General features: G+C 38.6%; 4 protein-coding genes across 4 annotated transcripts; 3 read left to right on the top strand and 1 right to left on the bottom strand.

Annotated features, from left to right (window-relative positions):
• The first annotated feature begins 163 nt into the window (after positions 1 to 163).
• LOC103831054 (transcription elongation factor SPT6 homolog) lies at positions 164 to 7,150 on the top strand. Its single transcript, XM_009106901.3, has 17 exons — positions 164 to 317; positions 462 to 535; positions 650 to 745; positions 1,106 to 1,241; positions 1,373 to 1,436; positions 1,525 to 1,669; positions 1,751 to 1,868; positions 1,950 to 2,187; positions 2,275 to 2,469; positions 2,552 to 2,659; positions 2,755 to 3,141; positions 3,215 to 3,322; positions 3,403 to 4,182; positions 4,285 to 5,595; positions 5,716 to 5,925; positions 5,992 to 6,436; positions 6,522 to 7,150. The coding sequence occupies exons 2-17, from the start codon at positions 505 to 507 to the stop codon at positions 6,932 to 6,934; spliced, it is 4,785 nt and encodes a 1,594-aa protein (XP_009105149.2). The 5' UTR covers positions 164 to 317; positions 462 to 504; the 3' UTR covers positions 6,935 to 7,150.
• A 157-nt stretch (positions 7,151 to 7,307) lies between these two features.
• On the top strand, positions 7,308 to 8,344 carry LOC103831053 (ycf20-like protein). Its single transcript, XM_009106900.3, has 2 exons — positions 7,308 to 7,676; positions 7,756 to 8,344. The coding sequence occupies exons 1-2, from the start codon at positions 7,558 to 7,560 to the stop codon at positions 8,228 to 8,230; spliced, it is 594 nt and encodes a 197-aa protein (XP_009105148.1). The 5' UTR covers positions 7,308 to 7,557; the 3' UTR covers positions 8,231 to 8,344.
• Positions 8,345 to 9,559: 1,215 nt separating this feature from the next.
• LOC103831051 (CBS domain-containing protein CBSX6) lies at positions 9,560 to 13,031 on the top strand. The gene is made up of 2 exons (XM_009106899.3): positions 9,560 to 10,116; positions 11,819 to 13,031. The coding sequence occupies exons 1-2, from the start codon at positions 9,764 to 9,766 to the stop codon at positions 12,768 to 12,770; spliced, it is 1,305 nt and encodes a 434-aa protein (XP_009105147.1). The 5' UTR covers positions 9,560 to 9,763; the 3' UTR covers positions 12,771 to 13,031.
• A 647-nt stretch (positions 13,032 to 13,678) lies between these two features.
• On the bottom strand, positions 13,679 to 15,138 carry LOC103831050. The gene is made up of 3 exons (XM_009106898.3): positions 14,883 to 15,138; positions 14,373 to 14,655; positions 13,679 to 14,280 (listed from the first exon to the last, which is right to left on the bottom strand). The coding sequence occupies exons 1-2, from the start codon at positions 14,961 to 14,963 to the stop codon at positions 14,386 to 14,388; spliced, it is 351 nt and encodes a 116-aa protein (XP_009105146.1). The 5' UTR covers positions 14,964 to 15,138; the 3' UTR covers positions 13,679 to 14,280; positions 14,373 to 14,385.
• Positions 15,139 to 15,785: the final 647 nt, after the last annotated feature.

Here is a 15,785-nt window from a genome sequence, read left to right as displayed (position 1 = left end):
TCTTCGTATTCTCAGCTAATTTGGGCCAGGTCTGGTCCCTGCATGTGGAGAGACACGATGAGTCACTGTTCTTTAAATGGGCTTAAAGTTATATTGTAACCTCTTTTTGGGCCGATCTCTTTTAAGCACCAGTTGTAATACCCATTAAGCTATAAATGAAACATGGTCTGACGAAGAACAAAAAAAAAGTTAACAGAGAGGAAATAAAATGTCGGTATAAACTTGAAGTGATATTATTATATCAGAGCTTCGTCGAGTCTTCGTTCTTCGTTTCTGGTTTTGCTCTCATTTGTCTTCAGAGAAGAAACACAACACTGGTAAGCCCTTTTTTTCTCTCTCTCCTTGGCATCATTTACAGTTCCTTAAATCTCTATCTCCCTCTCGCGCCGCGCTTCTGGGGGAACGAACCTTCGCGAAAATCAGAATCATAAAGTTTCAATCTAATCTAACCCTTTCTCCAGCTTCCAGATTTGGGTTTCGTGCTTCTAATTTCTCGAAAGAATCATGTCGAGGAACGTTGTCTCTGACGAAGAAGGTACCTACTCTCAAAATCCCCTTTCCCCTCAAACCCTAATTTCTCCTCTCTGTACGGCTTAGGGTTTCTTCTGCTTATTCTAAAGATTTGATTTTTATTTCCTCCGCGGCGCAGACGATCACGAGCTCGAGGATGAGGACGGAGAGCCAGTTCATGCAGATCCTGTCGGTAATGCTGACAACGATGATGATGATGAGGAGGACGAAGAGGGTAATAAAGTTTTGTCCTTTATTTTTCGGGTTCTCCAAGTGACAATGCCTGTTCTTTCTTCTTAGGGTCTGTTTTCATTACACAAGTGCATGCAGTTCATTTGTCTTGAAAGTCAGATTTATTTGTAACTGTTCTTCTTCTTTGATGTTTTATCTGCTGCTGGAACTCATTCAACCACTAAGTGTGTTTATACCTTCTCTGTTTCTTGTTGATGCTTGGTTTGTCACGTGCCCTTGTCAAGTTCCTTTTAGACTATGCATTATTAAGCTATGAGTTTCACTTTTTTTTTTTCACTTTGGGCTTGAGTCACTGGTGTTTTTTCTACTCTGTTGGTGTGATAATCGTTTCCCTTTCTTGTAGGTGAGGATGAATATGAGAACGATGGGTTCATAGTGGGTGATGAAGAAGAGGAAGAAGAGGAGGAAGATGACGAAGAAGAAGAAAAGAAAAATAGCGATGAGGAGAGGCAGAAAAAGAAGAAGAAACGAAGGAAAATGTATATATTTCTTTCCCTATTGAATATCATCCTTTCATATTCGTAACTTGGAATAAGCTAATGTTAATCTAGAATTATCAGTAGTGCTTATTTATGTTGTGTTAAACTTTTCACATATGGTGATTTGATAGGGACGAAGATCTTGATGAAGATGACTATCTGCTTCTCCAAGATAACGATGTCAAATTCCAAAAGGTCTGTTATTACTTTATATATCAAGATTATGTACACACACACTTAACAATATATAAATATTGATTTTTCTTCTTCTGAATCATGACAGAGGAAGTTTAAGAGGTTGAAGAAAGCTCAAAGGGAAAGGGAAGGTGGCCAGGGGGGATCATCTGATGATGAGTTTGACAGGAGTGGTGGAGCTGGAAGAAGCGCCGAGGACAAGATCAAAGACAATCTCTTTGATGATGTTGATGGTATACTTCTCTTTAGTTTCTGTGATACTTGTATTTGGAACTGTTGGCGCATATATGTAATTTTGTACTCTTGTCTTGTAGATTTGCCTGATGATGTAGGCGATGAGGAGGAATTAGCGGTGGAAGAAGATGTAGTTGGTAGCGAGGATGAAATGGCTGATTTCATCGTAGATGAAGATGGGAATGGTCAGCCTAGGAGGTACATACTTTTATGTTCTTATATGTGTCTTATGTCACGTTTATTTTTCTCTGATTCTATCTACTCAACTAATTTTTTCAGGGGAGACAATAGGAAAAAGAGATATAGGCAAGGATCAGATATGAGTGCTATACATGACGCTAACGAAATATTTGGTGATGTCGGAGAGTTATTGTCACTTCGTAAAAAGGGTTTGGCATCTAGTGAAAGGATGGAAAGAAGGCTCGAAGATGAGTTTGAGCCAACTATTCTTTCTGAAAAGTACATGACAGGGAAAGATGATGAAATCCGCCAAGTTGATATTCCCGAGAGGATGCAGGTACGTTCTCTCTCTATGTGTGTGCCTATGCTCTAAGTTTGTTTGGTCGTCATGGTTGGGTGTAAAGATATCTTGTAACCTTTGCAGATATCTGAAGATAGCACTGGAAGCCCTCCTGTTGATGAACTTAGCATTGAGGAAGAGAGCAATTGGATATATGGACAGCTTACTTCGATGCTAAAAGATCCTGATGGACTTTATGTTTTAGGAGGACAAGGTTTCTCGGTCAGCAAGGATGATATTGCAAAATTTTTGGAGCTTCATCATGTGCAGAAACTAGAGGTCTTTGGATTCATTCCGTAGTTGGATTTTCGTTGAATCGCTCTTGGATTACTATGCTAAAAAGTTTTATTGTCTCATCCAGATACCATTTATAGCCATGTACCGAAAAGAGCAATGCCGGAGCTTGTTGGACTCTTCTGATATTAGTGACCTCAATACAGAGAAGAAACCTGAGGCCAAATGGCATAAGGTAAGCAGTTTTACTGGATAAACAACAAATACTCATCTTAATATAGTGTCTGCGGAAATTACTGGATTTAATTTAATAATAATATGCCAATGTAGGTCCTCTGGATGATTCAGGACTTGGATAAGAAGTGGCTCCTTCTTCGAAAAAGGAAAACGGCGTTGCATGGTTACTATACAAAGCGTTTCGAAGAAGAGTCTAGGAGGGTCTATGATGAAAATAGGCTCAACCTAAATCAGTATCTTTTTGAATCAGTCATGAAATCTCTCCAAGTTGCAGAAACAGAGAGAGAAGTTGATGATGTAGATTCCAAGTTCAACTTGCATTTTCCTGCCGGTGAAGTTGGTGTTGATGAAGGGCAGTACAAGAGGCCGAAGCGAAAATCACAATATAGCGTCTGCAGCAAAGCAGGGCTCTGGGAGGTTGCAAACAAATTTGGGTATAGCGCGGAGCAGTTGGGACTTGCATTGTCCCTAGAAAAACTGGTCAGTGTTCTCTTATACTGTTTCCTCCGCATGCTTCTTTGGAATGACAATTCTGATGCTACTTGAGTTGCAGGTTGATGAGCTTGAGGATGCAAAGGAAACACCAGAGGAGATGGCAATGAACTTTATGTGCGCAATGTTTGAAAATTCTCAAGCTGTTCTTAAGGGTGCACGGCATATGGTACGTTCCGCAACGAAGTTTATATTATAAGAACTTCTCCGATTACCAATGCTGAGATACTTCTTATTTTCCTTTTTCAGGCTGCTGTTGAGATAAGTTGCGAGCCATCAGTCAAAAAGTATGTCCGTGGCATTTATCTGGAGAATGCAGTAGTCTCAACGAGTCCAACAGCAGAGGGGAATGGAATAATAGACTCTTACCATCAGTTTACTGGGGTTAAATGGTTACGTGAAAAGCCATTGAGCAAGTTTGAGGGTGCGCAGTGGCTTCTCATTCAAAAGGCAGAAGAGGAGAAACTTCTTCAAGTAACCTTCAAGCTGCCTGAGAATTACATGAACAGGCTGGTTAGCGACTGCTATGAACACTATCTAAGTGTCGGTGTTAGTAAGTATGCTCAACTCTGGAATGAGCAAAGAAAATTGATACTGGAGGATGCACTTCATGCTTTTATTTTGCCATCAATGGAGAAAGAAGCAAGAAACTTGCTAACCAGCAGAGCGAAGAGTAGGTTGCTTTCAGAGTATGGAGAGGCTTTGTGGAATAAGGTGTCTGCAGGGCCATATCAGAAGAAAGAAATGGACATTAGCTCAGACGAGGAAGCTGCACCGAGGGTCATGGCATGTTGTTGGGGCCCTGGAAAGCCGCCAAATACATTTGTGATGCTGGATTCATCGGGAGAGGTGCTTGATGTGCTTTATGCTGGATCTCTCACACTGCGATCCCAAAATGTCAACGACCAACAACGTAAAAAGAATGACCAGGATCGTGTTTTAAAGTTTATGATGGACCACCAACCGCATGTTGTGGCTCTAGGAGCTGTCAATTTGGCTTGTACTCGTCTGAAGGATGATATTTATGAAGTAAGCGTTCTTCGTTAATTTTATGTTGGTGCTTCATTTTTCATTGCTATTTCTTTTGCATAGTAAATCATGGTCATGTTTCTCCTTGTCTTGTTATTTCAGGTCATTTTCCAGATGGTGGAAGATAAACCTAGAGATGTTGGGCAGATGGATGATTTAACCATTGTTTATGTAGACGAATCACTTCCTAGGCTATACGAAAACTCTCGAATCTCAGGCGAACAGCTACCTCAACAGTCTGGGATCGTGAAACGTGCAGTTGCTCTAGGACGCTATCTCCAGAATCCTCTAGTAATGGCAGCGACGTTATGTGGTCCAGGCCGGGAAATACTGTCTTGGAAGCTTCACCCGTTGGAGGGTTTTCTTCAGGTCGACGAGAAGTATGGGATGGTTGAACAGGTCATGGTTGACATAACAAACCAGGTTGGGATCGACATTAATTTGGCAGCTAGCCATGAGTGGCTTTTCTCTCCTCTACAGTTCATTTCTGGACTTGGACCTAGGAAAGCTGCATCCTTGCAGAGGTCGCTCGTAAGAGCTGGTTCAATATTTGTTCGCAAGGACCTTATAATGCATGGGCTTGGTAAAAAAGTTTTCGTAAACGCAGCCGGTTTCTTGCGCATCAGGAGGAGTGGGCTGGCTGCTAGCAGCAGTCAGTTTATCGATTTACTGGATGATACCAGAATACATCCGGAATCGTATGGTCTTGCACAAGAACTTGCGAAAGATATTTATGATCAGGATGTTAGAGGTGACTCCAACGATGATGAGGATGCGATAGAGATGGCAATAGAGCATGTGAGAGATCGACCAGGCTCTTTGAGAAAAGTTGTCCTCGAGGAGTATCTTGCAAGCAAGAACCGGGAGAATAAGAAAGAGACTTACAGTAATATCATGAGAGAGTTGAGCTGTGGCTTCCAGGATTGGCGGATACCTTTTAAAGATCCAACTCCAGACGAAGAGTTTTATATGAACTCTGGTGAGACTGAAGACACCATAGCTGAGGGGAGAATTGTCCAGGCCACTGTTAGGAGACTGCAGAGCGGAAGAGCCATATGTGTATTGGATTCTGGACTGACTGGGATGCTTACGAAGGAGGATTTCGCAGATGATGGGAGAGATATCGTGGAGTTGTCAGACCGGCTGAAAGAAGGCGAGATCCTTACGTGCAAGATCAAATCGATTCAGAAGGTGAGGTATCAAGTGTTCCTTATATGCAAGGAGAGTGAGATGAGGAACAACAGGCACCAGCGGAACCAGAATCTGGATCCGTATTACCACGAGGATAGAAACAGTCTCCAGATTGAAAAAGAGAAGGCTCGGAAAGAAAAGGAGCTGGTGAAGAAGCATTTCAAGTCTCGGATGATTGTCCATCCACGTTTCCAGAACATCACTGCTGATCAAGCCACCGAGGTATCTACAGGCTTTTACTCTCTTTTTGGTACATGTTAAGTTGATTCGTAGTCTTGGTCTCTGCTGCTATCTCCTTTCTAAAGATATCTGAGTTTATGTATTGGTGATATGTTCTTTCAGTATTTATCTGACAAAGAATTTGGAGAGAGCATTGTTCGTCCAAGCTCTCGAGGACTCAATTACTTGACATTGACGCTCAAGATTTACGATGGAGTCTACGCTCACAAGGAGATAGTTGAAGGTGGAAAAGAAAGCAAGGACATCACGAGCCTTCAGCGTATTGGGAAGACGCTGACAATTGGAGAAGACACCTTCGAGGATTTAGATGAGGTAATGTCTCTTTATTTTAATATAATTGTACTGCAGCTTTTTAACAACACCACCTCATAACTGCAGGTCATGGATCGGTATGTTGACCCTCTGGTCTCTCACCTCAAGACGATGCTCAACTACAGGAAGTTCCGTAAGGGGACAAAATCAGAAGTTGATGAGCTTCTCAGGATCGAGAAGAGTGAAAATCCAGCAAGGATAGTTTACTGTTTTGGGATTTCACACGAACACCCTGGTACCTTTATACTGTCCTACATAAGGAGCACCAATCCGCATCACGAGTACGTGGGTCTATACCCCAAGGGATTCAAGTTCAGGAAAAGGATGTTTGAGAGCATCGACAAGCTTGTGGCCTACTTCCAGAGGCATATTGATGACCCGTTGCAGGAAACAGTTCCATCGATCAGGTCTGTTGCTGCAATGGTGCCCATGAGAAGCCCAGCAGACCGTGGCTCTTCTGGAGGAGGTAGCTGGGGTGGTAACTCAGATCGCTCTTCCGGACCAAGACCAGGTAAAACACTTTATGGTTCGACTTGTCTGTTGGCTTATGTGTTATTAACTTTGATTCTGGCGTGTTGTGAAAATGAAAATTGTAGGGAGAGGCGGTGAGTACAGAAACGGTGGTGGACGTGGTGATGGGCATCCAAGTGGAGCGCCAAGGCCTTATGGTGGTCGTGGTAGGGGCAGAGGAAGGAGGGATAATAACAGTGAGAGAGAAGATGGAAATGGAGATTGGGGAAATAACAATACCGGAAGTGGGGATGGAGGTTGGGGAAGTAGTGGTGGTGGTGGTTGGGGAAGCGAGTCCGGCGGTAAAAAGAGTGACGGTGCAGGCGGATGGGGTAGTGAGTCTGGAGGTGGTGGTGGTGGGGGTTGGGGAAATGAGTCTGGCGGTAAAAAGAGCAGCGAGGATGGTGGTTGGGGAAAGGAGGCCAGTGGAAAAAAGAGCGGTGAAGACGGCGGTTGGGGAAATAGCGGTGGTGGTGGAGGTGGCGGTGGCGGATGGTGAAGAATCATAACAGCGGCTCTACAGTGTTGGTTAAAATTGCAAATGCTAAGATCAAATGCATAAATTACGTTATTTTAAGTAGTAGCAATTAGCTTTTCCCTAAACGCCTTTTGTTTTGTTATATACCCTCTTCTTATGTCTTAAACTCCTGTTATGTAATGACTTTTAAAAAAAAAAACTTTCGAGGAAATTGTTGCAAATAACGAATTAATATTAGAAAATGGGAATTTCGTAACTAACTAGAGCTAATTACAATATCGAATTTTAGTTTTTTACGGGTTTCATCAACTTGTATAAAGTATCTAAATTGCATTGCAATGTTCTTATATGTTTCACTAGTGGTTGGATTCATGTTCGTTATATATTTTGACTAAAACGTTTATTGTATTGTTTTATTTTATCTTATGTATTTATTTTTCTCTAGTTTTTATTAGCTAAATTATCCTAGATAATTAACTCGAAAATGGAGAGAGGCCTCCTTGTAGGAGTAAGATAACTAAAAACACCTTTCGTCACTCTACGCCGCTTCTCTCTCTTAAATTATACTTGTCCATTGATTCCAAGCATGTTTCTCTTCTGTATGCGAACCAAAATCTCAGAAACCACCAACTCCTTGTTCTAATATGGCTTCACACATCTTACCAACATCACTATCAATTTTAGAAACTGACAAAGGTCGATCCTTTACAATCAATCTGTTCCACACAAGAAATGCGTCGTTGATCATCACTCCCATGAAAAGGTTCCATTTTGTTTTTTGTGTTTTTTTTAGTTATAAAAAAAATCGATATGGTATTTGATAGTTTTGTCTTCAATTCTAGTTTCCAGATTCGAAGAAGACGAAACCAGATAATAGCGTTTGCGTTAGACACAGGATCTTCTTCTTCTGTTCCTGGAGGAGGAGGAGAACGACAAGAGATTAATGAAGACAGAACAGGTCTAGGTAGCACTAGATTAGGCAGAATAGCGATTGCCTTAGGCAGACAGCTTCTTTTGAAGATAAACTCTGCTAGAAAAAACTTCCCCATGAAGATATTCTTACTGCTTCTTGGTTTCTACACTGCTAATGCATTAGCCACCATTCTTGGCCAAACCGGTGACTGGGACGTGCTTGTGGCAGGCATCGTCGTGGCTGCTATCGAAGGGATCGGTATGCTTATGTACAAGAAGAAGAAGAAGCCATCTTCATCTTCTTCTTCTTCTGGGAAGTTGCAGTCTTTTGTTGTGTTTATGAATTTCTGGAAAGCTGGTGTTTGTTTGGGTCTCTTTGTTGATGCTTTCAAGCTTGGTAGTTGAATATAAAACAAGCTTTTCCTTTCTTCTAGCATATGAGTTAATGTTTGTGTATAGAGAGAGCCTTTGATTGTATCAGTTAAAAGAGTTTCAGTTTTGTTGGAATATATATATATATAACTAAGATAAAAGAATGCTTAAGCTTTGTCTTCGGATAGAAATGAGGTCAAAAGAATAACAATGTCTTACAGTAAAAAACCAACATTTTCACGAACTGTTAGAGAATCAAAGAGAGCTGTACCAGTCCCAGAAGGACCGATTCAGCTTCGCCATGTCTGATCTGCATACTAAAAAAGTTGGTTAGGCAAAAGATAAAGATAAGCCTCATATGAAACTCTTCAGCAGAAAAGAGAGAACAGTTTATATATTTATCTATTCAACTATATACACTATCATCGGTCCTCAAAATATTTAGACTCCAAGTGACCTCTAAATCAGCAGCCTCCAGTTCTAGTCTCTAAATCAACTGCTCAGCTATAACTCAGATCACTCCATCATACAAATTCGCTATAACAGCAGATCATGTAATACTCTGAATTAGTACAACCTATTCTTCAAATCTTTGCATTTTAAAAGTGTACAAGAAATATATTTCCAACTTCTTTTACCATTATTGTGGAAGGTTAATAATGTAAACGAAATTAAAGTTTGTAAAAAGAGATGAATGATTATCCGTTTTTTTTTTTGTGGTGTGGGTTATACACGAAGTGAAGTGTACAATAAAACATGTTTCCAACTATCTTTTGTCCTTACCTTACTTGGATATACACATGTATAGAATCCACCGCAGTGACTATCTTTATCAGCGGTAGATTAGACAAATCTATCCTAAAATGGTCTGCGCACACATAAAATAAAACGTCTCTTCATAAGATTCTTATCACTATTATGTCCAAAAAAAAATTCTTATCACTAAAAAAAATGTAAGCTTGTAATTGTAAGTTTTGAGATCTGAGAAATTCCTTTAATAGCTATTTTTAGTTTATTTTCACAAAAATTTCAAAATAAATTTTATTAAAGAATAAAGATACATTTATACCCAAAGATTAACTAATGTAGATTTAGGATTTAGAGTTAAGGGTTGAGTTTTGAAAATATGGTTTCAAATTTTAAAAAGTAAAAAATAAAAATAAAAATTTTCAAAACAAAAGTAATATTTTGTTTTTTCTTATTGCTATTTTTGTGACAAAAATTTCAAAAAGTTTATTTGAGAGAAATTGCCCTTTTGATTTTCTCTGGTCGATTATAAAAAAAAAAAGTAAGGACAATATTTTTTTTCTTTTTTCCGACAGTAATATTGTTACCGTATATATAAATACGAAAATCATAAATTTCCACAACTTTCCAAATTAAAACAAAAGTGGGTGTGGTTCATATCTATCCACAAAAGAAAGAAACTCTCTCTTAATGGGATTCTCTCAATGGCGAATTCTCTTCTCCTCTTGATCCTTCTCCGATCACCAATCACCGGCCTCCACATCCTCCTCGTCTTTCTTCACTCTCTCTTATAACCTTCGATCTTGCCATCTCTCTCTAATGGCGTCGGTGTTTCTGTATCACGTGGTGGGAGATCTGACGGTGGGGAAGCCGGAGATGGTCGAGTTCTACGAGACCGAGACCGTTGAGTCCGCGATTCGCGCCATCGGAGAGTCGACGGAGTGCGGGATCCCCGTCTGGAGGAAGAGATCGTCGGCGGCTCTTCCTCCGGGGTTGGTGGAGAACAGCGAGATGAGGCAGCAGAGGTTCGTGGGGATACTGAGTTCTCTCGATATAGTTGCCTTCTTAGCGAAGAGCGAGTGTCTCCAAGAAGACAAAGCTATGAAGATCCCTGTCTCTCAAGTTATCTCACCTAACAACACTCTCCTCAAACAAGTTGATCCTGGCACCAGGTAGCTCTTGAGACCAATCTTAGAATCTCAACTTCGCTGAAAAGGTTCTTATGTGAAGCTCGGTTTAAGTAGTAAAGCTCGCTAATTTGGATCTAAAGATCTTAACTTTACTACGAAGGGTCACTCACATCTTAAGCTTAGTTTATGTCACCAAGCCTGACAAATTCAAGTTTATGTTTTTTTTTTGTTTTTTTAAATGATTCTCGGTCTTGATTCTGTTTCATGTGCCTGAGACTAGTTGGATATCAAGTCTCGCATTTGATGTGTGTTTCGTGTTTCACTTGTTTAAAGTTATCCAAACTTGCTCTTTTTCGTTCCTAGTTTAGTTCCATTTCGATTTTAGTTGCATATTTTTAGTCATTAAGCATATGATGTTTTAGAAAAGAACCATATGTAGGATAATAAATTTTACTAGAAAGGGTCACATTTTAAGCAAAATGGGAAAGACAGTTTGATCTCTTATTTCTAAATTCTACTGTTTTTGAGCTATTTCCACTTGCAAACTGATTGAGATCCTGTTTTTTCGTTTCTTTCATGTTGTGATAATTCATTGAACCTCTCAACATGGTTGGATCTTAGGCAGAGTAACTCTGTCATATAGCCATGTGCTTAGATACCCATAAATTATTGATCTGATTTCATTTTTAAATATAGGCACATAAAAGTGGGACCTCTTATAAATTGTTTATTTATTGATTGATTGATGCCTCAAATTTGCCAACCTTGGTCAGCAAAATGAAGTATATACAATGTTTTCTTGTGCTCTGCGTTTTAATAAGATGTTTCAAACATCTGGGAAGGCACATCTACTTAATAGAGACTAGTTTAAAATGCTTGCATCATTGTTGACTTCAACGTCTCTTATCTTGCTTAGAACTTCGTCAATGCTTATTTTATGTTTGCAGCTGTCTTTGTTATTTGAAATGATATTTTATGTCATCAACTAATAGAAAGAAAGAAAAAAACAGGAAAGACATGATTAAAATAGGACTGTCTTAGATTCTGTGATGCTAGTAGTTTAACTACAATAAAAAAGCTTTTACTTATCATTCTCTTCTTTATCATCCTCACCTACTACAAACAGAATTGTTGTTTGACAATAATCACCTGCATCAGTGACATAATAACTTTTTTTTTCATCCTTTAACATAATAAACTTTAACTGCTTTTAGCTGGAAAGCTATTTGGAATATTATAGGGAGCATGGATTGTATAAGCGTAAATGAGAGTTTTAAGTGTCTCTCTGACAATTTTAAGTGTCTGTAGGAGCTGGAAGATGCATATCAATTGTTAAGACGCCGTATAAAGTCATCATCCTCATTTGCAGTTCAGATATAGTGTCTATGGGGTTGATTGCAGTTTACTTGTTAAACATCTCATTTTTTCCACTTGAAAGGGTCACAAAGTTGTAATGACTTGTGCAGGTTACATCTATCTGCTGCCCATTTGTTTGATCTTCTATAAGTAGACACAACAGTGAATAGTTCTGTAAACCTATCGAAGATAGAGTGTTTCCTGCATATTTGCATCCTTGTTCATCCTTTCTTGTGTGTATTGGTTAGGTGGATCAGCCACGTTTACTTGAGCATGCAGAAGCTTTTGAGTTGTCTCATATTAGCCTCTTGTGCTACAATTTAATGTGGGTCAACAAGATCAAATGTTTAGTATGATGCTAATTTTTATTGTATCCATTGTAATCAAGATTGATAGATGCTTTGGAGATGATGAAACAAGGAGTGAGGCGACTTCTAGTTCCGAAAAGCGTTGTCTGGAGAGGTATGAGCAAGAGATTCTCCATTCTCTACAACGGAAAATGGCTGAAGAACAGCGAAAACTCTAGCAGCAGCAGCGGTCTCTCCGCTGACTCCAACAGGCCCGCTACTTCCAAGGCCTCAAGCCGGGACAAGTTTTGCTGTCTCTCAAGGGAAGACGTGATCCGCTTCCTCATAGGTGTCCTTGGAGCATTAGCTCCTCTGCCACTCACATCAATCTCTTCTCTCGGAATCATCAATGTAAACTACAACTTCATCGAAGCCTCTTTGCCAGCCATTGAAGCCACCAAAAGGCCACCGTGTGATCCTAGCGCCATCGCCGTGTTGGAACAAACCGAACACGACGAGAAACAGTTCAAGATCATAGGAGAAATCTCAGCTTCAAAGCTCTGGAAATGTGATTATCTAGCTGCAGCTTGGGCTCTAGCTAATCTCTACGCAGGACAGTTTGTGATGGGAGTTGAGGACAACATGTCGTCAAGATCGTTCAGCGACTTCCTCCAGACTTCATTTGTCGGAGGAGGAGGAGGAGGAGAGCAGAACGGAACAGCTGCAACAAAAGCCAAGAAATTCAGCAGCAGGAGCATCGGTTTTAATCCGACAAGCCCGACGAGACTGAGCATCGGTAGGAGCATGTACAGGGGGAGAAGTGCGCCGTTAACTTGCAAAACAACGAGCTCGTTGGCTGCTGTTATGGCTCAGATGCTGTCTCATAGAGCCACGCATGTTTGGGTTACAGAGGCTGATTCAGATGATGATGATATTCTTGTTGGAGTAGTGGGCTATGGAGAGATCTTAGCTGCTGTTACTAAACAGCCTTCTGCCTTTGTTCCTTCGAATCGTTCTTACGAAGGAGGTTTTGGTAATGAACATCAAAGCTAAGACTACTACACAAATCAAAAGGGACACAGTTTTGGGTGTGTTTGTCAAATTTGTGTACTATTGAATTTAGTAGCAGAGAGCTCCAATAAGCAAAAATAAAGGAGCTCTAATTTTTATCTTCTCATTCATTACTTATGTGAACTGTTGTTGGTGTTTTAGTGTTTACAGCATATGTATAATAAACAGATTTGTCTTATTATTTCTTGGAGATATATTTGTATTACAGATATTAAAACAGGTTGGCTATTAAAGTTGAAGAAAGCGATCTATGTGGTCTATTCGGTTTTGACATATCATGAGAACACATAGAGGTTCACCAAGTTAGCTCTAGCTATTTAATACGCCACCGAATGTATTTAATAAACACTCAACTTTGACCAAACCAATAAATGATTGAATATACTGTATATCTATATACATTACAAACATTATTGATACACTGATGAACTGGATGTGATTTTCATTTAACTGATGAACTGGATGTGATTTTCATTTACTTATTCAATATTATTAACAATGTGTTCGAAATACTTATTAGATTGGCAGGTTCTTAAAATGTACAAATCTTAAAAGCCAAATCAAGGGGGGAAATTATATTGTCAACAGTTTCAATAAGACAGCTTTTGATGTGTCATGTGGGAAATACTGAGTAATAATGAACAATTAGTAATTAATTTTCAGATCTTGCCGATTAAAAAATGCATAACAAGAGAAGAGAGAGAGAGAGAGAGAGAGAGAGAGAGAGAGAGAGAGAGAGAGAGAGAGAGAGAGAGACGGCATGAAGTAGGAACAAACATTTGATTCAAACATCTCTTACATTTAAAATATGTCTCTTTGCACTCAATAAATAAACATATTCAAAGATATTAATAAGGTGTTTAGTCCCTGCACTTGAAGATGAATAATTGTTTTTAACGTAAAAGATACTTTGTTTCATCTTTTAATAAACAAAAGTACTAAAACAAGCACTTAGATCTTATAAGCTCAGAACAGAGAACTAAACTTGATCCTTCTTAATAATTCCACATATCACTCATCACAACGGCTTCAACTTAGCAGTTTCAACAGCACTACCATCACCATCAACACCATCATCGTCATATTAATATTCTTCCAATCCCCAACTTAACCAAAAAAATGACTAAAATATGCCACAGGAGCACAAGTACAAATCTTAACAAATGGGAAACAAATTGGAGAAAACAGATATAGAAATTAATTGAAGAGAAAAGGAAAAACAAATCTAGCTTGAAGTGTGGGTGAGATCTTCCATAAAAGACCCTAATTTTTTTATCAGAATGGCAATGCAAAAAGATAATTAATTAATTAATGAGGATGATGATGTTGCTGAAGATAGTAGGCAATGAAATTTAAAGAAGACTGAAAATAAAATTATAAACAAAAAAAATAAAAATAAAGAACCAAACCAAGAACACATATTCCTTTGTTTTTTCTTCCCTTTCACACTTTGCATATGAAATCAAGATGCTGGTTTATTCTTCCTCTGCCCCTGGATTAATTGGAACAAAACATCAAAACATGATTTAAAAGAAGAATCCAAGAAAAAAAAGAGAGAAGAAGAAGAAGAAATTAGAAGCTTACAAAAGGAAAGATCTCAGCTATGGCAACCAAAGCAATTGCAGGATTTGGGAGTGAAGGAGCAATAACCAAAGGGTTTATTTGGGATATTGCAGTTAATTGCGAAGCAACAAGGCAAAGGCAGGCAAACTCCTTTTGCACCTCCACAACAAGTGCAAACTGAACATATCTGGAAACTCCCAAGCTTCCTTCTTGTTTCATTCATTACCATAAACTTCTCCTCCATTAATGGCACCATTCTCACCTCTCCTTCTTCTTTAGAGGAGGGGGATGTTAGCTCATTTGCCTTAAAAAAAATCCACATTAATTCTAATCAGAGCCCAGAATATATAAAATCTGGTAAATACTCATTTTCTTAATGTGAAATAAAGTTCAAAACTTGAAACCAGCTTAGGTTTTATACAGACCAAGGTTCAATTTCTCAGGTAAAATCAGAAACATCCAAATGAAAAGAAGATCTAAATCCAATAAGACAAGGGAAATGGTAAGAGATGAGAAGAAAGACACTCTCACCTGGAGACTGAAAGTGACGAAGATTGAGAAGCATAGAAGCAACAAAACAATAGAGATCTTAGATTCTTCTAAAGCTCTCATCTTCTTCTTCTTCTTCTTCTTTTTTTCCTTGTTTCGTTGTGAAAAGAGTTGTTTAGTAGCTAATGACTTAATTTTCTTCTCTTCTTTCACTTTCGCCTTCTTCCTCCTCCTCTATCTCTCGAGCTACTTTTTTCAATTATTTGGTAAACATTTATTATTATTTGTCGAGAAAATGTTTTTGTTTTGTTTTGTGAAGAATATGTGGGGTCCTTGTTATTAATCCTTATTTATATCGAATCATAATATTGAAAAACCAATGGTTATAAAACTGCTTCTTCGTAAGGATTAGATTCTGTTCGTTCGCAAATGACAATTTTCATGCTAAACTCCATCAACTAGATTTGATTCGGATAAAAACTCAATTTTACAGTCTCGAATTATCTATAAAAAAATGGTACTATCGATAAATTTTATTTTTAGTTTTAAAGTTTGTATACAAACCGAACTTAGTTTAGGTTTTACCATTAAAGATCCAGAATTTTTGTAAAAAAAATTAAATTTAAGTTTTCAAATTAATACTTCAAAAAATTATCCAAATAAATGAATTATATTTGCTTTACAATTTGAACTACACACAATAAATTTTGTATTATTTTCTAAATTTTTCCAAATTTATGATTCACTTTTCCCATTTTGCAAGCATCAGTCTTCCGTGTCTCGGTTCTCGAACACGGTAAATAGTGTTGTGGTTCTTGTCTGATCGTAGCGGTGTATGCCTAGGAACATCTTTTTTCTTCTTTGTGACTACTCAATTGGCCATACCTTGGACCTATTCAGTTCATATACTTTTTTCACAAAAAGAGGAAATTAAAGTAAAGTTAG

The sequence above is a fragment of the Brassica rapa genome, chromosome A07, assembly GCF_000309985.2.
Source record: "Brassica rapa cultivar Chiifu-401-42 chromosome A07, CAAS_Brap_v3.01, whole genome shotgun sequence".
Taxonomy (NCBI): Eukaryota; Viridiplantae; Streptophyta; class Magnoliopsida; order Brassicales; family Brassicaceae; genus Brassica; species Brassica rapa.
Note: the sequence above shows the minus strand (reverse complement) of the source record. Positions and strands in the feature narration are given on the sequence as shown.